The sequence below is a fragment of the Myotis brandtii genome, unplaced genomic scaffold (genome assembly GCF_000412655.1).
Source record: "Myotis brandtii unplaced genomic scaffold, ASM41265v1 scaffold8, whole genome shotgun sequence".
Classification (NCBI taxonomy): Eukaryota; Metazoa; Chordata; class Mammalia; order Chiroptera; family Vespertilionidae; genus Myotis; species Myotis brandtii.
Window position 1 is genome coordinate 2,775,826 of NW_005371219.1, and position 24,927 is coordinate 2,800,752.

At 38.2% G+C, this 24,927-nt stretch overlaps 1 protein-coding gene across 1 annotated transcript in view; it reads left to right on the top strand.

Moving 5' to 3' along the window:
• The first annotated feature begins 228 nt into the window (after positions 1-228).
• FRK (fyn-related Src family tyrosine kinase) overlaps positions 229-24,927 on the top strand; it is an 87,902-nt gene continuing 63,203 nt past the window's right edge. The window contains exon 1 of the mRNA XM_005883722.2: positions 229-1,128. Within this exon, the coding sequence (XP_005883784.1) occupies positions 782-1,128 (347 nt within the window). The 5' untranslated portion in view covers positions 229-781. The remainder of the gene's footprint in view (positions 1,129-24,927) is intronic.

A 24,927-nucleotide genomic window follows, 5' to 3' on the forward strand; every position in this document is an offset into this window, starting at 1 on the left:
CACAGTCCTACTCATCTTTGGGGGTGGGCGAGGTAGGGGGGATCTCTGCCCTTAGTTCTGTGCTGGGAACCTAGTGAGACAAAGAGCTCCCTGGGCTGGCCCCTGTGTCCGGGAGCAGGGGTTGTGGCAGCTGCTTCCAGAGTTCCACTCCCTGAAGGGGGCGCTGGTCTCTCTTGGGTGTGGGAGAAGGGAGAGGTCAAGAGGACTGGAATGCTCACTTAGATCACCGACCAAAAGAAACCAGGAAGTAAGGAGAAATTATTACAGTCTGTTCATAGCTCAGGATGTGAAAGGCAGTAGCCTGGGCCGGTTGGTTATTCATTAGCAAAAAGGAAAGAGCAAGGGGGTCAGGACTGGTCAAACTGCAAAGACGGACCTGAAGTAGGGAGAGAGCTCCCGGCAAAGGCAAGATGTGGAGTTAACATCTTCCTCTCCCTCACTTTTTCTTGGGACAAAAGGCAAGGTGACTGTTTTCTGTTCTCAGACGCTTGTCTATGTAGAGGCCTCTTACTTTGATTCTTGTTGTGGGATTCCTCAGCAGACAAGAAGAAAGGGCATCTTGCCACTGAGCAGCTGGCCAGCTGCCACTCGGTGCTGCTGTGGGACAGCAGCTACAAGCAGGCCGGCGGGTCTCTCCAGGAAGCCAGGTGTGCCTGCCCGACAGCCTGGGAACCGGTGCTGATTGCAGAGCTGCAGGCGGAGGAAGAGAAAGTGAATCTGCAGAGACAAAGGGAAGAGGGAGAGAAGCCCCTCTCCCCTCCTCTCCAAAGGGGAGGGCAGCATGGGCAACATCTGCCGGAGGCTCTGGGGCTACTTGAAGCCCTGTCTCCCCTGCTTCTTCCGGGAGACAGACAAACAGGTGGCGGCTGAGAACACAGAGAGCCCCTGCCCCGCTGAGGCTCCCCGGCCGCAGGGCTCCTACTTTGTGGCCCTGTTTGACTACCAGGCTCGGACTGCAGAGGACCTGAGCTTCCATGCGGGCGACAAGCTCCAAGTCCTGGACACTTCCCACGAGGGCTGGTGGTTCGCCAGGCTCTTGGAGAGAAGGGGGGCCAGCTCGGGCCAGCAGCTGGAGGGCTATATTCCTTCTAACTATGTGGCCGAGGACAGGAGCCTGCAGGCAGAGCCGTGAGTAGTGCACACACACACACTCTCCTTCTCCATTCTCTGAGGGCGGGCAGTGAATTTTCCTACCTGTCTGCAACTCTATCTTTTCCAAAGAGCTGCCTAGAAACTATGAGGAAGTCCCGGCAGGAACCTTCTAATTGAAACACACCTCCCACTTCTAAATGAGAGCGAACTGGGCAGGTTATTGTTGTTGAAATGACTTCTAGTTCAGTGTGTAGACCCACAGGCTCTGGGTGTGTCTTCGTCAACATCAAAACATGACTTTAATACCCTACTTTTTCCTTGGCTGTAAAATGTCAGGCCCCACTTTAACAACAGAACTGCACTTCTTTTGCAGGTATATTGTAGATCTTCCTTCCTTAAGCCAAATTTTCAAATCTAAAGTCCCCCCCGCCAATCTCTCAACATTTAAAGCATTACCTCTAGTCCCAAGTTAAATCGTAATCCTTTTCATTCTGATAGACACAGACAGGTCTAACTGACATAAAGTATCATTTAGAAGATGCTGCTAGTTTTTCACCACATTTTCATGACTAGACATTTTTCTTCGAGTCCTGGATAGGAAGTTACGCTGCGTAAATTATGATATCTTTTGGTATTTCTTATGATTAAAAACCTGCCAGCTACACATATTCAGTAAATTTTAACCAGAAAATGACAAGATTTCCCCAGAGGAGGAGGTAAAGATTTTATTCTGATATTTGAATAAATGTTTTGAATTATAGTGGACCCAAAGAGGAAAATTTCATGAATTATTTCACTTATCCATCCATCAGCCTGGCTATCTATTCATTCATGCAAGTGCTAGGCACAGTAGTGGCATGTGAGTAGGGGAAGGGGAAAGTTATGGTAGTGGTGGTTGAAGATGAAGTAGATAGAACATGGTCTTGACAATGGAAACTTGGGGTATGGTGGGTTAAGAAGCAAGTGGGGTCTGTCATTGGGCCTAACCTCATTTCTGCCTGGTTCCAGTGAAACCCAAGACTGGAATGTCTGTCAGGACTCATTTTATAGAATGGATCCTTAGTAGAGAAGACCTTGGGATTCACTCATTTTCTCATGTTTTTCCCTATGCGAGCTGCAATATCCCTCACTGGCCCAGGGGAGAAAATGGTAGGGAAGACCCATGAGTGTTGTTGCTGCTTTCCAAACTCAAATACAAAAGTGTGTTTGGCAATTTTTGAAATTCTTTGCAACACTAAGAGCCTATAAATGTTGAGAAGGGTTTTTATTTTAGGCCTCGATAGAGTTGAATTGAAATAGAGACTTTTGCCCTGGCTGGTGTGGCTCAGTTGGTTGGAGCATCATCCCGTGAACCAAGAGGTGGCGGGCTGGATTCCAGGTCAGGGCACATACCAGGTTTCAGTTCAATTCCCAGTTGGGCACATGCAGGAGGCAACCAATCTATGTTTCTCTCTCTTCCTTCCTCTCTGAAATCAATTTGAAAAAAAAGACACTTTTGAAGAGTAGAATTGATCAGTTCTCAAATGAGAAAATTACCCGCATGAATATTTATATGATAATCTATAGGGGATATTATTTATTGAGTGCTTACTTATGTGCATTTATATTTCATTACTATGATTTCTGTGGTATTATGTATGTTTTATCCTTATTGTAAGATAGGCCATTAGAATAAACACTATAATATTAATACTAGTGCCTTGAACCTATAATCTACTACATTTAAATCTGTTCAATTCATTTAACTGCTTAGCAGGGGTGGGCAAACTTTTTGACTCGAGGGCCACAATGGGTTCTTAAACTGAACTGGAGGGCCGGAACAAAAGCATGGATGGAGTGTTTGTGTGAACTAATATAAATTCAAAGTAAACATCATTACATAAAAGGGTACGGTCTTTTTTTTTTTTTTAGTTTTATTCATTTCAAACTGGCCAGATCCGGCCCGCGGGCCATAGTTTGCCCACGGCTGGCTTAGGGCCTCTGTTTCCTCATCTGTAAGGTCTCTGGAGTCGCCCAGACCTCTGGATTACCTGATGTTTCATGTGTAGTGGTTCAGCTACACTCATACTTGACATACTTCAAGAAAGCCTGTGGAAGACAAGCAATTAAACAATGACAGTGTTTCAAGGTTCAAGCAGTGTCTTTACTTATTTAGATTCTCCGTAATAAACTGAACAAAAACCAACTCAAACATGGCAGTTTTTGATTCTCAGGGACTATCTATAGCCAAGAATACTTTTTCCCTCTGCACATAACTTCTGATCCTTCCTCTTGGAATTAGTTCTCAGCAGTGTTCCCACGTGTCATTACTGTCCCAGGTCTTCATGGCGGGCTTCCCTTTGAATCTTCACATCCAGGGGAATAAAAACTTGATGCCCACAAGATGCTGCTGCTGTGCCTCCTGGCCAGAATGGGCCACTGTTTCCTGCCGGGGTCCAGCCCCGGGGGTCCAGGGGTTCCCAAAGGTGTGGACGGAGACAGCGTTCAGAACTCTCTAGCTCTCTTTAGTCTCCGTGGATCTTCCTGTGCCTGGCTGAGGCCACAGAGAAAGATCCCGAGGCAAACTGAGCCTTTATTTTATAGTCAGAGGTAAACAAGGTATTGGTTACCAAAGTTACACTGTTCTTGTGAGTTTCACTTGTTCTTTTTTCTTGTTGCACTTCCCTCAGCCCATTAGCTTCCCAGGTAAGATCTAGGGAGCGTCATAAGGTCAAGCCTAATTATGCTTAAGAGGACTGTGCCCTCTAAGCTGGGACTTGTTTGTGACTTTGCCAACAGGTCAGTCCGAGGTTTAATCCTATATCGGCTCCCCACAGTTTCCTTCCAAGTGCACACTGTGGCCTTCGCCTGTGAGCCCAGGTTCCTAATGAGGGTTCTTGCCACCAAATGGCTAAACTGCTTCATGACTTTTAGTGCAGGTAACTGTAGGCTCTAGAATACCACTTCACTTCAAGCAGAAGTCATTTTATCTTAGCAGTCTTCTGAGTGAGGGTGCCCAAGTGGCCCACACAGCAACTTAATACCTAGAAATTATACAAAAACTACTTCCTTTAATATCTTTCTTCACTGAGTTTTTCAAACATTTTCTTCATTTGCTTTTCTTATGAATACTGTTTTTGTTTCAATGAATTTATTTAAATGTTTGCTTTGTCTCTAGAGATATATCCTGGTGTTACTTTTTGATGAATAAAAGTCAAGCAACTCATCAAACTGATATTGTCAAAGTAGACATAATGTTCTATATGATAAAGCAGGACTAATTTTTGTTAAGCAACTATTATGTCCTGTTCACTAGGTCTTGATGCTCCTAAGGAAAAAAACACACACACACACACACCACAAGATTTGCCTCTATTAAGTCTGTCCGGTTAACTCAGAAAATTCCCTTTGGATTTTCTAACTGCTAGTACCACAGTGAGAATCTATATGGTAAATAAAAGTCAGAGCAATCTTTGAGTTTTTCTGGTGGATCTCAACTAGGTTCAAACATTAGTAGTATAGAGTTCTAATTGAAATATAATGCTGGTTGCCCTTTATGAATCTAGCTTTGTCATGACTTAGCTATGTGACTTTGAGCAAATTATTTGACCCCCTGCCTCAGTTTCTTATCTGTAAAATAGGAATAAAAAGAACACCTTTTTTCATAAGATCGTTATGTGACATAAATGAGATTATTTGTGCAGAAAGTGTGCGCTGTAGAGAAACTGACACCTAGTGAGGCCTTAATAATGTTATTTATGATTTAGTTGGGCAGCTTCTCCTGCATTTGTCTACATGGACCGTATGCCTCCACTCTAGCCTCAGCTCACATGCTGAGCATCTTTCAGTGTTTCTTCCACCCTTCCCCTTCCCCTCACCTGTGATCTTGGGCTTCACATGGGCAGCTATTCTCAGGCCTGCAAACCTCTCCCTCCTCTTCTTTTTCTGACCAGCTCTCCTGTATCCTTTAGGTCTCACCTTGTTTGCTCCTCACTCCCTGTAGCCTTTCCTGACATTCTAGACTACATTAGGTGCTCCTGCTTAGAGCCTTTAACCTCCTTTGTCATTATTGCTTATTTATTCTCTGCACGACTATAAGCTCAGGATGTGATAGGTGGGAAGGGCAGCCAATCATTGCCTTGGACCCCAGAGTTTAGTGTGGTGCCTATGCATAATCAGCACTCATCAATGATGGTTGGGTAAGTAACTAAATGAGTGATTGCTTATCTACAAATCTCAGGTATTTTAAAGAACAGCTGACAGAGCCATCTCTTTCTTTCAACTGTTCCTCCCTGAGTTGCTTTTTTGCCTACCAGGAAAATCGACTGAGTTTCCTCATTAAAGGCATATGCTTTTTGCATTCTTTTCTCAGTGAATTGTTCATGCCTTAACTTTTGGTTAGACTCATAGTCATAATAGTATAATTTCCAGGCTCCCAGAAATTAGTGGCTCTAATCCACCCCTGGAGAAAATACTTAGGAGTCACAGACACATGGGAATATTCTTTGTAATGTAGAATGATCATGGGGCCAGGAATAGATTGTGAATCTCATTGAAGTGGTATCTAAACATATTATACATATTAAACTATACTGTGGTTATATTTAGAGTAAAGGAATTACTGGTGTGAGATTTTAAATGGACAGAAAACCCAAACCCAATTTACAAATTTAATGTTATTGGTCAGACTTATAAGTTCAGTTTTTGTGCTCAACATGCATAATTTCAAATTATTATGCATATAAGATAATTTTCAGTGTGCACATGTTGAAAGTTTGACTATTTTACTGAATACTGCATGAATAGATTTTTCACTCGTACAGTCTAAAACATTACCAAACAAAATAATTTTATGCTCTTTTTTACTAGTTTTCTTACTAATTAGCTGCTGATTTTTTTTTGGTAGCATCTTCTGACTCCCATTTTTAATGGGCATTCTTAGCCCTGGAAGGATTGGGCCAGTTTTTCTGGGGAAGGTAGTTATGCAGATTAATAGCAACTTGAATGACCTGCTTACAGCTATTTTCCTGAAGCCTGCAAATTTAGTATTAGTTTATGTAGGTATTTCTCTGAAGATTAATGTAACAGAAGAATTTTGCTAAAACGCATAGATGCAAATGTAGAACACGTGATCTATATTTCCCACCTTCTTGCTTATTTGGCTTATTTCAAATGCTATAATAAACTATCTCTTGTGTAAGATCTTTTTGTCATGATGCCATTTTTTCTGTAAACTTTTTCCGTTAGATTTTCTCATATTTAAAATGGGATTAACTTAGTTTTAGAATCTTTAATATTTTTATTTCTTATTTTTATTCATGTGGCATATTTTATACTGCATTTAAATTCAAACTAGGTTTCTGAGTTAGATATTTTAAAAATCAATACTGTTCCTTTTTTAAGGGTAAAAGGAGAATGCAATTCAAGAAGTACTATTATTGCCCTGCCGGTGTGGTTCAGTGGTTGAGCATGGAGCCATGAACCAGAAGGTCATGGTTCTATTCCAAGTCAGGTCACATGTCCGGATTGGAGGCTTGATCCCCAGTAGGGGGTATGCAGGAGGCAGTCAATCAATGATACTATTTCATTATTGATATTTCTAATCTCTCCTTCTCCCTTTCTCTGAAATCAATAAAAACATATTTAAGAAGAAAGTACTATTATTAAGAATGTTTGCAATTTAAGAAATGTTATTAGTAAGAACTTTTGAACTTTATATTAGATATCTAATTTGAAAGGCATTTAGAACCTTATATCAAAATAAATATTTCCATTAGCTCAAATGTTGCCTATCACATTGTTGCCGTGTGCTGGATGATTCAGAAGAATCCCATATGGCTCCCATGAAAGGCCAATATTGTTGATAAACTTAAAGTTACTCTAATGCTATTCTGATTCTTCTGTTACTTTTTGCCATTTTTGAATGTTAACACTTAAGACATACCAAGGTTCCCATTACAGGAGGAACATAATCCTATAAGCCTATGATGCTTGCAAAGTCACTGCCAGGAAGTGATCTTTGGAGGATGCCTGTGCCATTTTTGTGAAGTAAGACTCAGACCACTGTCTCCAAAAATCTTTTTGCATTTCCAGTCATTGAAGAAGATAGAGTCTATGAGATTCCTGTATTCATTCAATACACTTTTTGCATATATTTACTTTATTAAAGGCATTGATTTTTGTATAGTGGGAGATACCAAAATGAAAAAGACAGTGTGTCTTCTCTAGAGAATTTTACAACCTCTGGAGGTAAGACTGATACCAAAAAATGTATGTCACTGTTCTTCAGACACAGACCACCAGGACCCACTGTAGTGGTTTATTATTCATTGCAGGGAGCATGCACGATGGACAACAGCGGAGCATCTCAGTAAGAGTGTGTTAGAAAGGATGCATTATAGCATTTGGGGGTATGATTTTGGGGAGGGTTTAAAGAAGCAAGGCTTTGCTGTAGACTGGTTGCTGTCAGGAAGTGGCAATTAATATAAGATTGGATAGATATCTTAATTTGAGATTAAAGCTATAATTGGTAAAGAAACAGCAGTTATTTGTATTAACCAAGATAAGTGAATGTTTAGGCACTTTTGTGGTTGGATAATGTTCATGTTTTTATGGGTGCTCGGACTTGATTAAGAATGATCTGATCTTGTCTTTTGATCTGTCATGGTCACAAAGGGTCCTGCCTGATGTTGCTGTTTTGTGAGATTGTTTATGTTCAACAGGGAACAGCAAGGTCTAGTCATAAGTGCCAGGCCAAATCCTGAATGTTAGGGGCACTTTTCTCTTTTCTTGGCTAGCAGACGTCAGATGCTGATGAATGCTGTAAGAGTAGAACAGTGTCTGTCATGATGCATGTAGTTAAGAAATTGGTTAATGGATGAATGAAAAAACAAATACATAGATAAATGTGTGCAAAAATAGGAGAGATCAGTTCTGGTTTAGGGAAATCACACCCTTTTTTAGGGTTCAGCTCACATGACCCTCTTCCAAGAAGCTTTTTCTAATCTTCATAATTTGTTCTCATGGTTTTGTGTTTCTTGTGAGTAGAGCCGTTAGTTAATAATGACTGATGTTTATTGAGGGCTTACCATTGGACTACTCACCACACAAATAAGTCCACTTGTATTACCTTATGCTAGTATATTACAGCCTTATGAAGAAGATACCTTTATTACCTGCATTTATAGATGAGGAGACTCCAGCTAGGCTAGTAATCGGCTCATGGGACTGAGAGCTTGTTTCCAGCCTGCCTCTAGATCAGCAGTTCTCAACCTGTGGGTCGCGACCCCTTTGGCGGTCGAACGACCCTTTCACAGGGTTCGCCTAAGACCATCCTGCATATCAGATATTTACATTATGATTCATAACAGTAGCAACATTACAGTTATGAAGTAGCAACGAAAATAATTTTATGGTTGGGTCACAACATGAGGAACTGTATTTAAAGGGCCAGAAGGTTGAGAACCACTGCCTAGAGCTTGTACTTTTATCATATAATGGCTACTTGTAAGATTTCTATCTTTCACATGAGACTGTGGAGTTTCCTGTATCATGTCTGGAAAACTATTTAAGACAGTGTTTCTGCTCCAGAGAATTTACAATCTCAGGAGGCAAGACCACCAGTTTCCTCCTGAAATTGTAAATTCCCTGTAGTGGAACCACTGTCTTATTCAGTTTTACTTGGTGCTTTTTAATTGGACAATTCAGTACAAGCTGTTGAATATGGAGGATGGGAAGTAAAAGTATGTTCAGGGATTGGTAAATTGCATGGTTAGTTGAAGTATTCATGGAGGGAGCAATGAAAAATAAATCTGGAAAAAGAGGTGGGGACAAGAATTTGGCAAAGACCATGTGTACCAGGTTGAAGAGTTTGAATTTTGTCTGATAGGAATTACATGGAAAACAGATCTTTGAAAAGACTGTGATGATGTGGGAATGAACTGGGGAAGTGAGAAGCCAGGCCGGAGTACTGAAGTGGAAGTAGTTCCAAAGGTGCTCGGCATGAGGTTATAAGGGTTTAATTTTGGCCTGTTAAAAAAGGCAAGAAAAATGAAGAGTAGGGATTGGAACAATCTCATGAATGAAAATCAGGAAGACTTAGGGAAAGGAAAACAATTAACTTTTTTAAGTACCTTTGATTTGCTAAGCATACAGAAATATATACATGAGCTAAATTAATTTTTATAATAGCCCTGTGAGGCAAGTTTTCTTATTACTATTTTAAGGGTGAATAATTGAAACTCAAATGTAAATAAATACAAGAGTATTTTTATCTGTTAAATAGATGCAGGAAAAGAAAAAGAGAGAGGATTTAAAAAATATGTGACTTGAGACATGGTGAAATATTAAAAGGAATATACATTTCATAAAGTAACTTTTATTGGGGCTTATGGTTGAATAGAAAGACAATACATTCATTTTTCAGCATGTTGAAGTACTAGTACTTCATCTCAAAGAAAATGTCCAGGAGAAATTTAGAAATATAAAAAGTGGGGCAAAGAGACAAGTCTATTTTATAAAGGTGGATTTTGGAAGGCATTTACACAGAGGTGTTTATAGATGTTACAGGAATATAAGCATCACAGAGTATTATAGACGTCAGAGGACTATAAGAATCATGAAGTGAGAAATAAAAAACAGGAGAAGGGACCAAAGATCAACTCTTTAGAAATGCCCATAGTTTAGGTAAGTGGTTTGTGTAGATTGTTCATACCTCCTTGCATCCATACTCTTTGGTACTCTACTCTCACACAAACTGTCAGATTGACCAAGTGATTTACTTTGGCTAATAGAACAATATTAAATGTGACAAAAACAGAGATTGAAAATCATTCGCATGTTGGGGCTACCTGTCTTATTGCTCTTAAAGTTACACAACTACCATGAAAAAACCCAAGCAGATCTGGAGGATAAGAGGCCATGGAAGGAGAGGCCCTGTTTGTCTCAGCTGACTCACCAGCTGACCAGAATCATGGTCGAGCCGAGCTAAGATTAGCAGAGCCCATCCCAATTTGCTCACCTTTAGATTCATGAATTAACAAAGTAGTTGTTACGAAGCAAAACCTAATTAATGCAGGGAAGACAAAGAGACACTGAAGAAACAATGAAGAAGAATTCATAAAAGTAGAAAAAAACAAAGAACATCTTTTTCAAAAGAAGAAGATAGAATGTTGAGAAAGAGGTTTTAGGTCAAATGCCAGAGAAAGGTCAGAGGATGAGGAAGAGGGAAAGACCATTAGATTTACTGGAAGATTACTGGTGACACTAAAAAGCAGTGTCATAAAGTAATTATGGAGGATGGCATGCAGTGAAGAGATGGAGTTGTAATGGGGAACTTTATATTCTGTTCTGGGGCTGCACTGGGAGTTTTAGGCTGGGTTGAGCCACAGAAAGAGTGTTGTATGATAGGGCGCTACACATGGAACATGGGTCCGTCCCTGAATGAGTGTGAGGTCCAAAGGACTAGGTTTGTTTGGTTGGGTTTACAGAAGGTTTTATCCTCTCTAGGGCATAGAATTGGGTAGCTTCCAACCTCCTCTGGTGGGTTTGGATATTTGGTATTTGAAGGTTGGGGCAGAGTGAGAATAGGTTGAGGGTTCATCTTTAGCACAGTTTGGCCTCCCCAAAATTGTTAGAAAAATTAATTTTTTTGCTTGGGTGTTATTCTCCCGAGTTTTGGGGTCATTCATGTGGAAAGATCAAGTTAAGTTCCAGGTATTAAAGTAGAAGCAGCAAATATATGTACCTTTTAAAGAAGTTTGTCTGCGAAGGAGAGAAACTTACTTAGAAATATGGAATCACTTTGAAAGGTGCTAAAAATACTCAATACTTAATTATATATATGGCATTTACATTTTTAATACTTCTTTTCCATGGTATAGTAGTCGTACTGTTTTCAAAACAAAAAGAATGCACGCAGGTCCACTTATTCCATCAATGTTTTATACATAAAAAGCAATACATGGTCCTCTTTGCATTTCCCTGGAAGATAGAGGGAGAGTGGGGTAGGTAAGCCCAAATTGCCTTCTATTGTATACTATGGTTATAGGATATTTCTTTGTTTAGTTTCAGGCTATTACAATACAGTGAATACAGTGCTGCTGTTTCAGATAAAAATAATACAAAATGGACTCAATATCTTGTATCTGTGTATGCAATTGTTGATAAGAAAACAGGCAGATGCAGGTGTTGATGCTGAATCAGTTGGAACTCTCTGCTATCTCTTATCTAAAGCCTAAATTAAGGAAGCATATAAAAATAGAAAGTCATGCTATTTATTTAGTAGGTTCTGGTAAAATGGTAGAAAGCAAAATAGTTACATGATCATTAGTGGAGATAAAAATCCCAACAGATGATTTTACACTTACAATAATTTTTGTGTGTAATGAACTTCCTGATATCTTTTAAAGCATAACTACCCATTTTCCAAAAATTTTAATATTGCAAAATATTCTAGTTTGTCAATGGCTTATTTTAACTTTATTTTTTTAAAATAAGTGTTTGATAAATACAAAAGTATCTGCAACTTTAAGATAAGTTTTAAAGCATGATGATCAAGGAATATACATATATTATGCAAAGTGTCCCCTCGGGAGTTCGACCAGGAGAGTGGGGGTTCAATTGCTCACTATGACATGTACTGACCACCAGGGGGTGGCGCAGAATGAAGGAAGGCCCTGGCCGGCAGCCAGCAGCTGGGGAAGGAAGGCCCCAGCTAGCAGCCAGAAGGCCCTGATCGACCCTGATTGCCGGCTAGACCTAGGGACCCTACCTGTGCATGAATTTCATGCACTGGACCTCTAGTATCCATATAACCAGCTAGCCCATGACTTAAAGCGTTATTAAGAATGGGCCCCATTCTCAGTTTAAAACCTTTACCTAGAAAATGTTAATGGGCTTATAAGTGTCTCCCTTGCCCCATTCTCAGTTTAAAACCTTTACCTAGAAAATGTTGGTAGAAACTCAATTTCTAATAGCAAAAAACTGGAATCAATCCAAATAAGAGAGGGAATAAATTGTGTTTTATTTATTTATGAAATATTATACAATAGTGAAAATGATTGAGATGCATGAAACAGCATTGATAAATTTGGAAGCATAATATTGAGTGAAAAGAAAATTTTAAGAGATTGCATATTGACTCTATTTTATAACATCTACAAATAAGAAAAGCCAAATAATACATTGTTTGGGCATGCATGTTAGTAAAGTGTGAAATAAAGTATGGGAATTATAAACAGAACTATTTGATTTACTCATTTGAGTGTTATAGATTCTATACTTCTTTAGACTATTTAAAGATATGATTAGAAGTCACTTATGTCATGAAAAATAAAGGATAGCAAATCTGTCGGCCAAAGGTCAAATATAGATATTATGATTGAACATATATAGTTCACGACTTTACCTTCCTCACATAAGTATGTTTAGTGAATTATCCTTTAATATTACCCTCTTAACATAAGTAAGAAAGACATAAAAAGATACATCTTTTGCAATATCTATTGTCATTACCCACTATGACTTTTACATTACCCTTCCCCTACATACCAATGACAAGAATCAACCTGTAGACCATGGACTTCTAGTGGTTCCAGTGATAGGTCTGAGACAGTTCATGAACCCTCCGAAATTGTACATAATATCTGTGTGATGTATATTTGTGCATTTCTTTAGGATAAGGGATTATAATATTCTAAAAGAATCATATAAAAAACGTGTAAGAACCCGGGTTATAAAATTAGCATAGGCAAAGTTTGTTTCCCTTGAAAAATGAATTTACTTCCTTATAGTAGTTAACAAGAATTTATTACATAACCCTTTTTTTGTTTGTTTGTTTTTTTCATTCTTAGTTACCAGGAAGCTCAGAGTCCACAATAACCATGTATGACCTTATCTGACTTATTTTCTTCCTTTTTTTTTTGAATTCTCCTTTTTTATTCTTGTTCTATAGAACATATGTTAATTTAAAAATGTTTTTACTGACTTAAAGAAGGGAGAGAGATATAAAAATACTAAGAGAGAAACATCGATTAGCCACCTCCCATATGCCCGCCCACCAGGTATTGAGCCCACAACCCGGGCATGTGCCCTGACAGGGAATTGAACTGGTGACCTCTTGGTGCATGGGTTGATGCTTAACCACTGAGCCACACCAGCCAGGCAAACATATATTAAGTTTTATGGAGGTCTGTTATTATAACCTACTTTAATATATACATAATAATTATCAGCTCATATATATTTTATGCTTTAGAAATTTAAATTATAAAGAAAAATGTTTATATTTAATTTATGTACTAATTAAAAATCACTTTTGAAAATTATCTTTCTGAGCTTGGTTGAGAGACTTAATTGTAAGCCAAACATGAAAAGTTGAATACAATTAATGACTGTTGGCCAAACACCTACCTAGCTACTGCTCCCGTACCTTGTCCCCAGTTTGCTTTCCTGTCTCTAACAGTGGTCGGAACTCTTTCCCTTGTCTCTTACCTTGTTCATTTTATTTCTTTTCAGTTTCAACCAGGCGTACGTTTTTATCTGCTGGAGAATTCGACACAACCTCCTCCCCTTTTTCCTTGTTTCTGGGATTGTAGTCAGTGTGTGTTTGTGTATCTGCATAAGGTTCATTCTAGTTATCTCTTGATCTGCAGGGTGAAGCAGTGAAGTGCCCTTAGTAGGGGCTCAAGTGTGTGTGACTCATGTGCATTAGAGGAGAAATATACAAGGAGACTGAGAAAAAAATAGACACAAAAGATGGAGGAGACACAATGGTTGAAAATGAACCAACAGGAGATCCCATAAGAAAGAAAAAAGCGAATGTTTAAGGAAAACAAAGTGAGAGTGTGTGAGAAAGTAGAGAAATTAAGAAAAGGGATTGATTAGTTGACAGATAATAGTATGGCTTGGCTTCTAGTTGCGGGAAGACTAGATAAGGATACTATGCTAAGAATGGACATTGATCAGAAAAATGTGGACATGTAGGGAAGTGCATGATTCTAGGCCTCGATGATTGCAACTTAAAAAAAATCCCTGGAGCTTTTGCATTTGTGTTACATAAGGATTTATACCATGGAGGCTAGAACCAGATGTAACTTTTCAATTCAAGCTTTACTGTTGGGTTCAGAGTGAAGAGAATAAAGTGGTAATTTAATCATTTTCTTCCCTTATTTTACCTTCTTTCTACCATCCAAATGATATATTACACTTATTATCACTCACAATGTAAAAGGAAAACAGCCCTCCAAATATTCATACCTATTGTACGGAGTGAAACCAGGTAAGTAACTTCAGGGACCTAAAAATGAATTGACCTCCTACATTGTGGGCAAATTGGCTAAAAGCAACATAATAGTGATACAAGAAGTCTTTCACATTTGCTACTGGAAATTGAATGTATAGGCAAAGGTGGTCTGTAGGGGATTAGAGGAGGTTAATAGCCTTGCTTGTGACTTAGCATGTGTCACAAAAAAAGTAAGGACATATCCGGGTGTGTCTGACATTCTCCATTAGGGCAAACCTGAGGATTTGTTATTCCCTGATTTAATAGTCAAAGAAATACTATGTTAATAATAATAAAAACAAAGTTTATTCTGTTAGCATGTTCACATGTAGAATATGAAATTGCTTTTTGAGGAATTAAAAGAATAAATAACTGAACATAGTGTTAGTGTCGCCAAAGGAGGTACACACGGGGCCAAAAGCGGTAAAGAATTATGAATTTATTAGGTCATCTGGAAACCAGATGGGCTGAGTCCCCAAATGGCGCCAGCCCCCAGGGCCGGGGAGTCAGAGATTTTAAAGGACTCTAGGAGGGCTTTTTTGGCGGACACTGTCTGGGCCATTCTGGATCCTCGGCAAGTCCGAGGAGAAAGTTACTGGTCGGTTGCAAAATGATCTAAAGGTCAGTTTCCAAGGGGAGAGAGTATCGATTTGATTATTTGATCAGACCTAACACATATATCAAGGCAGGTTTACATAAGCTTCTGTATAGTTATGTTGTTGACTATTCCTAGGACAGAGCTCATCTTATCTGTACATTTACATTGGCAGTTAAGTATGATAGTTATCCTGCAAACCTATATCATTTATTTAATGGGAAAAGACTATATTGTTTTTCTTTTTCAAAGGAATATTTTCAGTCTATGTGACTTTGAAAGTCACTTAACAGGAGCCAGTCTTCAAATGCAAAGGAAGAACATCTCTCCTAGGAATCTTTGTTCAACACTTCTGGGAAGATAACATACTTCAAACAACATTTTTAACCTTCTAATTGCATTGTTGCAACTGACAGAGATCATTGAACACACTGAGTGATTTAGTTTTGGACACGGAGTATTACGAGAAAAATAAACCTAGCATGTTTTTTAAACCTATGCTTTTGTCCATTTGACCTATTTAGCAACTTTTGGTTGCTATAATTTTGTGCCATTGTAAAAGAAATAGGAATATAAGTAATGAATGGTTTAGTCTGAGCCAGCAGAGTAAGTCAGTATATTTGCTGAGGGCAATCCAAAGTAACTGGCAAAGTTCACTGCATTCCTGGGCTTACTTTATCTACTGGATCTCCGCCTGCTGAAAGAGAGGAGCAAATTATCCCAGTGGAAAGAGACTTTGTCCAAGCAAAGAAGGAAACTTTGTCATTTCTCCTTAGATTGCTGATCTGTTTTCAGAAACAAAGTATTTGGTGAGACAAACTTAACTAAAGAAGAGCAGACAGATACTTTCCTTAGAATGGAAAACCTAAATGAAATCCTGTTTAATGGGACTTAGAGGTAATGGTCATTGAGAAAGAGACCAGACGAAGGGAAAGGAATAGATGGAACGAGGACAAGATGGAGGAAGAAAAATGACAGGAATAAGGGAGGAGAAGGCAATACTTCCATTTCTCCTACAAAGGACAGTCACAACTGTCAGTCACTGCGAATGTTCTTCTCTACTGTAAACAGAAACCATAGACACAGACATTCACCTGCTCACTCTTTATTCCTGAGTAGTTGTTGCAACACAAAAACTCTGTACCTGTTAGCTTAGCCACCGATATTGGGGGGAAAATAGTACAGTGGAGAATTAGGACAACATTTCATAATAACTCTATTAGGAGATCAATGAGCTGGAAAGTTTGATTTTAAGTACTACTACATGGATTATATGACAGTTTTCTTTGCTTCATCCTTTTTTTTTGACTCAGGCATATATTAGCAGATTATAACTTTGAAAGATACTTTTCAATCAATGTTCTTACGTAGAAGGTTTCTGAAAATATGTTTTTGATGGATGGGTAGGAGTGAGTAGTGGTTGTGGTCATTTTGGAAAAGAATTCGCACGTTTAAAATGTTCAGCTGAAATTAAGTATATGGAGAATGATTTCTTATAAAAATTCTTGACCTCTTTTAAGTTCACATTATTATTTAAACTCTACTTACAAATAATTAAATTATTTTTCAGAACTATTTTTCAGCCATACATCAGAAAACAAATAAAATATACATATTTTTGGTAAAATTTTTTTATTGATTTCAAAGAAGAAGGGAGAGAGAGAGAGGTAGAAACACCAATGATGAGAGAGAATTACTAATCAGCTGCCTCCTGCACACCCCCATAGGGGATCAAGCCCACAACCTGGGTATGTGCCCTGAACGGGAATTGAACCATGACCTCCTGGTTTATAGGTCAATGCTCAACCACTGAGCCACACAGGCCGGGCTAAAATAGACATTCTTAAAAACAACTCTACTCTTCCCCCAACACATTAATCTCTTTTCCTGTACAGCAAACCTTTGAAAACATTGCCTATACTCAGGGTTCTGTCTTTTTCTCCTTTCTCACTTTTTATTATTATTTTTTCATTATCGAAAATCTCTAACCTTTACAAAAGTATAGAAAACAGTACCCTCGTGTACTGTCATTCAGCTTTAACAATTAATTACTAGCACTGAGTAATCTCATTTCATCCTCATTCTCCCTCTTCTTATCCCTACCCTCACTCTACCACTGGGTTATTTGAAGTAAATCCTAGAGATCATATAATTTGATCTGTACATTCTTCTGTAGGTTTCTTTAAAAGACATGAAGTATCATAACAAACAATTATAACAATCACTCCTAAAAAATAAAATAACCTTGATAATATCAAATATCCAGTCAGTGTGAAACTTCCCATAGTCTTATAAACCTTTTTTATTGCTTTGTTTATTGGAATCTAACTTTTTTTGTGGATTTACTTTGTGGTTTGTTTGTGAATGCAAATAAAATCCATATATTACAATGGTTGATTTATCTCTTGATCTTTTTTAACATGGCTCTCCCTTTTATATTTACTTCCTTTGCCTGCAGAGTTTTCCACAATCTGGATTTGCTGACTGATTTTCTCTTGAACCCACTGCGATTAGACTGTTTACTCTTACCACTCCGGGAAGCAGCTCTCAAAGGTCACCAAGGAAACTCCACATTACAAAATCCATTGGTCAGTTCTTAGTCCTCATTTTAGTGATCTTATCAACACTATTTAACACACTAGATAAGTCCACCATCCTTAATATACTTCCTTGAATCGATCTCCAGGACAGCCATTCACCTGTTTCCTCCTACAGCACTGACCATGATATTTTTTGCTCTTTCCTTCTCTTCTCCTTGACCATTAAATACCAGAGTGTCTAGTCCTCAACCTGGCTCCTCTTTTCTATCTGCTCTCACTTTCTTGGTCATCTCATCAACTTGAGATATGTATGTTCATATATAGTTACTTATCTATTTGATATTACTATATCCAAATGGAAGTTTCCAAATTCCAGATATTTCCAATACTTCTAAAATTGAGTTCCTACCCCTGGCTGGTGTTGCTCAGTTGGTTGGATGTCTTCCCCTGCACTGAAAGGTTGCCAATTTGGTTTCTTCCTGGTCAGGGCACATGAATGAGTTGCAGGCTAGATTCTTGGTAGGAATGTGCAGGAAGCAGCAATCAATGCTTTTCTCTCACATCCACATTTTTCTTTCTCCCCCTCTCTCTAAAAATCCTGCAAAGTCTTCCCCCAAGTTCTGTGTGAATGCCTTCAGCTGCTCACTCCAAATATCTTGGAATCACCCTGCCTCTCATTTTTCTTTCATACCTTACTTTTAGTCGATCATTTTGCCTCCATCTTCAACATATGTGCACAATTCAACCATCTCGCACCAGCCCCTTCCACCATCTGGTCTTACCCATCTTGATCTTTCAATCTGGCTTAGTGTGATAGTTTCCTAACCAGTCTCTCTGATTTGACTGATTGTTGCCATAAATATAGTCTATGCTCAACCCAGCAGTCAGAGTGACTTTGGAAATACCAAAACATTAAAATTACTTCTCTGCTCAAAATTCTCCATCAGCTTCCTCTCTCACTCAGAGTTAACTCCCAAGTCTCCTCACCAGGATCCCTGCTCTCTACCATTACCTCTCTGACTTTATTCTTCATTTTTCTCTCTTTGGCTTCTTCTACTTATGCCACAAAACTTTTCTTTTTGGGGGAGGAGTGTAGGTGTAGCTAAAAACGATTTTGTGAAATTTTGTATAGGACCTGGAATTTGAATTATTATTTGTCAATAAACGTGTAAGAAATAGGGAGGAAATAACTTGCTCTAATAGAACTAAAAAGCTGAAGAACTTTGAGATATAATACCTTGTTCTGCCCTGAACCATTGATCTATAAGGTGTGGCCAAATACCCCTAAATTGTTTATTTTGATATTAAAGAGGAAATGTTTTTCTTGGCTCATGTATACATATGTACATTAGTTTATCCTAAGAATATTGGAGAACATAGCCACTTTCAGGTTTATTGATAGTGTGGAAAAGACTATCAAGTGAAAAATAATATCATCATACTAGTTTGCATTTGTAAACATTAGAAAAATTGAACATTTTTAGTTTACTAATTGGTCATTTAAATTTTTTCTTTTTGTAAACTGATATTCAAGTTTTGCTCCTTTTTTTCCTTGGATCTTTTCTTATTCATATATAAGAGAACACTATAAGGAAAGTAAGTCTTTTTCTCTCATATATGTTGCAAATACTCTTTTTCAATTTGTAACTTGCCTTTTGGTGTTGACTATGGCATTTTTTTGAAATATAAAGTTTATAATGTTTACATAATATTAACTATTATTAAAAGTCTATAACTTTATGAATTTTACTGTGTTGATTTTCTCAGAAAGAAATTTATTTTCTTCCATGTGCTCAACACTGTGGGTAAATCTGAGGAATAAGACATAGACCATAGAATTCATTAAGGGATTTAAAAAAATTCTGTCTCTCCCAAGATTCTTTTTATTCTCACTCCATAAGGAAGAAAATGTATTTTGAGAGTTTCTTCATTATTTTATCTCATATGCCAATTTAGTTATAATTTTAGAATTATAGTGAAGCTCTCTTAGAATGGAATAATGGTAAGTCATTATCTGCAAATCTGGAAAGAATGGAAAGATTGGTAGATTTTAGAGGGTTCAATTTACTACTTTATTAGACTGACATCTTTTACTAAATAGTCTATCAGAAGTCGCAGTGAACATATTTCAGGAATTTATATCTGAGATTTTGAGACTTTTTTTTCATGTGAGTGATCATGACATTTCTTAGAATGAATTTTATTCCTAATCCATTGTGTCAGAATTTGTACATAACTGATTAAAGATAATCATGATGTACTTTTGTGACAGTTTCATCTTCCCAGGTCAAATAGAAAGAAAGCTAACTGAATCTACTACTAGTTGATCTTAATGTTATTTTGATGATTAAAATGGAGATCACATGATTTTATGGATCTCTATGGACCCTAATTCTGATTGGCTTAGATGTTCATAGATCTACTGAGTAGATTCCTTCCTTCTCCAAATTGGGCTGATGTGGAGATTGGAATAGAAATTAAAAGTATTATTCTGAATGTGCTTTTCTTGTTTCTTTGATTTTAAATTAAGGTTCCAATTTAAGTCCACTTGCTACATATCCCCTCAACTACTATGGCTGGATGTGATTTTTCATCTGTGAAATTCTCTTAAGTATTTTTGATACTTGATCATATGTTGTCTTGTGTTGACATTTTGAATATTATTTAAAATATTTCCCAAGTGATACACATACACAACAGATATACAAATATACAAATGTCTTTTTAGTTTTCATATGCATATTTTTCTGTATAAAAGTAATCAGCCTACATATTTTTTTACTTCTATGCATTTTATGATACTATATAGTCTTTACATTAGTTTTCTAGTTTCTATAACAGTCTTATCAGTAATTGCTTTATAACTTATTTAACTCTTCTCTTAATAGTTAGCATTTAGGTTTCTCCCCCTCCTTTATTTTTATAGTGTTTTGAATAGCATAGCAATGAATATATTTCCACATAAAGCTTTTTACATATTTTGTGTGATTTCTTTAGGATAGATTCCCAGAATCTGAATTACTAAGCCAAAGGTAATGAACAGTTTTAAGGCTCTTAATGCTTATTGTCAAATTTCTTTCAAAAGAACTCCACTGATACCATATAGAATCATATTCTCTCAAAACCACGGTCATTGCTGAATATCATCATTTTTCTAACAGGAAATGACAATTTTTAAAAACTTTCTATACTAACAAATTTGAACTTTTTGCATATATACTTTACTAATTATATTTTCCTCTAATGAATTTTTAGTTTTTTGACCTTTCAAAAATTAGATCTTATTTTCCCCCCTTAACATTGTGTATGGGATCTGTCAAAAGAAAACATTCATTCAGTGTATAAGTTTGTTAGGGCTGCTGTAACAAAGTACCGCGAACAGAAATGTATTGTCTCACAGTTCTCGAGGCTAGAAGTCTGAAATCAGGATCTTGGCAGATTGGTTCCTTCTGAGAGTTATGCGGGATAATCCATCTTTTATGTCTCCTAGATTCTGGTGATTTTCTGGCAATTCTTTGGTTTGGCTTGTAGGTATATTGCCTGGATCTCTGCCATTATGTTCACATGACATTCTTCCTATGTGTGTGTCTGAATCTACAAATTTCTGATTTTTATAAGGACATTAGTCATTTTTGATTAGGGGTCCATCCTACTCCAGTGTGATCTCTTAACTAATTATATCTGAAATGAACTTATTGCAAATAAGGTCACATTCTTGAGATGCAGGCAGTTAGGAATTCAACATATGAATTTTAGGGGGACATAATTCAACTCATTCAGTAATTCACTTATCAATATGTTTATTGATATCTGTTGATTATTTAGGCAATGAACATTTATGTAGTGATTCCTACAATGTTAAGTAGAGATGAAAGAGACAGTTCCTGCCCTCATGGAGCTGAAAGTTAAGATGTGGAACCTACCGCTCTATGTTTCATTCATTTGGTTCCAGCTGCACTGGTCTCCTTCATGTTCCGGGGCAGAGTAGGCATAATCCTTCTTCATGACTTTGTATTTTTTCTTTCCTCTGCCTGGAATATTCTTTCACTATATGTCTATGGGGCTTGCTTCTTCCCTCCCCACAATTCTCTGCTCAAATGTAGGTAAGGAAACTGAGAAATAACAAGTCTCAGGGCTGGAATGCAAATCCAGATATATTAGTCACCCCTTTGCTCTCTGGGGATTCTTCCATTTGACATTATTCTCCTAAAAATAAAGATACTCTATTATAGTCTTAATGTACTCTTTAACCTGATTTTTCTTAAGAAGTTTTAATTTTCTAATTATTTTGTATTTTAAGTTAACTTTATTAATTCCAGATCTTGTTTTCTGACCATTTCAAAAAAGCATTGTGTAAATTCTTACTCTTAAGTTTATTGAATTTCTTGGTGGCGTACCATAACCAGTTTTTATTTATGTCACCACAGACCCTTCTTCCTACACTTTATCTTAGCCCAAAGGCCGAGAAGCAATCAGACCATTCTGATAAGAAGTTATAATTTAGATTTGTATGGTATAGAGTTGGTTTTCCCTGCCTTATCATAATGAGCCAGGCACTTCACAGTTCAACTCCTCTCAAAGAATTTCTCCTAAGTCTCAAAGTGGGAGAGTGGGGGAGGGAGAGAGAATGATCCCTCAGGTATCCCACAAAATGCTGTTTCTTTTGGTGTGTTATGCCTGGCCATGCTATGGTATTGCTAACTTACTTCCAATGAATCCAAGAACTCAGCCAAAAGCAGTCCCTAGGTGATAATGTTTGGGGATTCTGCTCATTTAAAATATCTGTATCATTCATTTTTATTTAAGCAACGTGTGGCTAGAATGGCTTTGTGTCTTAGCCAACCATCTTTTCATGACATGACATTGCACAGTTCCTGCTTTGGACACTTTTTATGAATATTATAATGATTTTCAGTTTCCTTTCCTGTAGGTATTGGGTGGCTTCCCCCTTGAGACCTGAACCTTCTCTTCTTTGAGATACTAATAGATAAAAACAAAACAGTCCCAAATAAAGACCCTCCATAAAAGAGAGACAAGGAGACACAGTTTTTAAAGTGCTAAATAAGATGATAAATAATACTTATAGTAATTAATAGTATATGAGCCGATGAATGTTATATAATGAAGAATGAATATAAAGCAGACTAAGTGGCCCAACAGATCATAGAATTTAAGATTTGTTTTAAAACAAATATAACTTTATTTCTTGGATAAAGACATAGAAATGTCAAGGAGGAAACAGGTTAGAATTCACGCAATATCTGAAGTACTCATTTACAGTCACTAAATTGGCAGACTTTGGAATCAAACACAGAGAACTGTTCTTCTAAGAGTGTTTGCCATCCTGGATTATGGAGCTGATGGTAGATGACTCATAATAACAAAGAATTATGACACACATAAGCTTAGTAATAGTAAGGACATTGTTGAAAAACAGACTATAACAAAGACACAATCACATACCTTGGATGTTTGGGTCTTCTAATAAGTCTGGTCTGTTAAAGATCAAAATTATAAGGGTGTGGCTTCAAGCTTTATTATTTCTAAAAAGGGCTTCCTTACTTTATGGTCCAGGCATAAATTCAGGATGACTTCACCAGTACCAGTAGGAGTTCCCTTTTAGAACTAAAATGTAAAATAATTTTTATAGTTAAATACAGCATATATATATAGTTTAGTCATTTTCTAATAAAAGTGAAAGCAAACAATACATTTTTAATTTACTTCCCAGTCTTAATATTTCCTCTCTAAAAAAGAAGTGACCAGAAGCATAATTTTGCATAATATATTATAGATTAGATATTTACTTTTTTGACTCTGTGCTTTGATCCTCAACTAGTCCTCTGGAAGTTGTGAATATCCATTTTTACCTAATAATAGACAAACATGTAAATTGACCGTACCTTCGCTACGCTATCCAGCCAATCAGGAGAGTATGCAAATTAACCCAACAAAGATGGCGGTTAATTTGCATGTGTAGGCTCCAAGCGGCGGAGCAAAGCCTGACGGCCCCGGGGCCGGAGCAGCAAAGCCTGACGGCTTCAGGGCCGGCTCCGGCCGGAGCCCGGCCAGAGCGAAGGCCTGGGTCCCGGGTGCCAGAGGCAAACCGGTGCCAGCAGCCAAGGGAAGGGAAGGCCTATTGCACGAATCTCTTCATGCAACAGACCTCTAGTACCTTTATAAACAAAGAAACAGAGGGAGTCTCTGTAGTATCATTTAATAGATGTTTTGGTGGCTCACTAATCCCAGTTCCTCCTATTCACGGAGTCTGACATTTTTGCTGCCCTTTGAGTTAAAGCCCCCTCTTCAGAAGATCTTTTTCAAAAGGATAGATATCTCACCAGGGAAGCAGATATTAATATCCTCAAGTGACTCACATTCCCATTCCCAGCCCTCAGCTGAGAATAGGACCCTAAGGTAGCAGGAGTGGGGCAGTTATATTCACACAGAGCCTTCTAATACAAGGAGGAGGCAGGGAGGGACATCTCAGGTGCCCATGGAAGGGAGATTTCTGAGGTCAAACTTTCCATTTGAATCTTTTTCACAAATGCCAATCTGGGTATTTTCAAGTCTAAGCAAATGTTTGGATTATAAAAACAACCTAGTATAGTTTCTAAAAAATTAATTTTGTGAAGTATCTACACTAATAAAAGAGAAACATGGTAATTAGCGTACGACCGCTACCCTTCCCATTGGCTAATCAGCATATCCTTATGCAAATTAACTGTCAGCCAAGATGGCGGCCAGCAGCCAGGCAGCTGGAAGCGAACATGAGGCTTGCTTGCTCCAGTGACTGCAGACTACAACGTTCCCCACCTGACTTGCCGGCCTCTGAGTTGCAACTCTAAGCAACTATGTACTATGTTGCAAATGTAGGAGCTAAACAAAACCCCAGAAACCAGCTTTCAGCCTGCCGGGATCTCAGAGCTGAAGTTATACATTGTTTCGATTATAGAACGGCAAACAAACCAGATACGAAGCCTCAGAGCTAGAGCCAGAGCTAAAGCTGGCCCAGAATAAAATAAAAAAAAAAGAGAAAAAAAAGGAGCGGTTGGGAGCTTCAGTCAACAACCGCCAACCTGAAAGCAGCCCTCAGCCCCTCACCCAGACTGGCCAGGCACCCCAGTGGGGACCCCCACCCTGAAGAGGGTGTGGCCAACTGCAAACAGCCATCAGCCCCTCACCCAGGCTGGAACAGGCACTCAAGCGGGACCCCCACCCTAATCCTGGACACCCTTCAGGGCAAACCAGCTGGCCCCCACCCATGCACCAGGCCTCTATCCTATATAGTAAAAGGGTAATATGCCTCCCAGCACCGGGATCAGCAGAGCCGCGAGGCCTCTTGGCACCAGATCAGCATGACAGGGGGCAGCGCCCAAACCCCATGATCGCCCTGCGGCTCTGTGTGTGACAGGGGGCGGGGCCACAACCTCCCCATC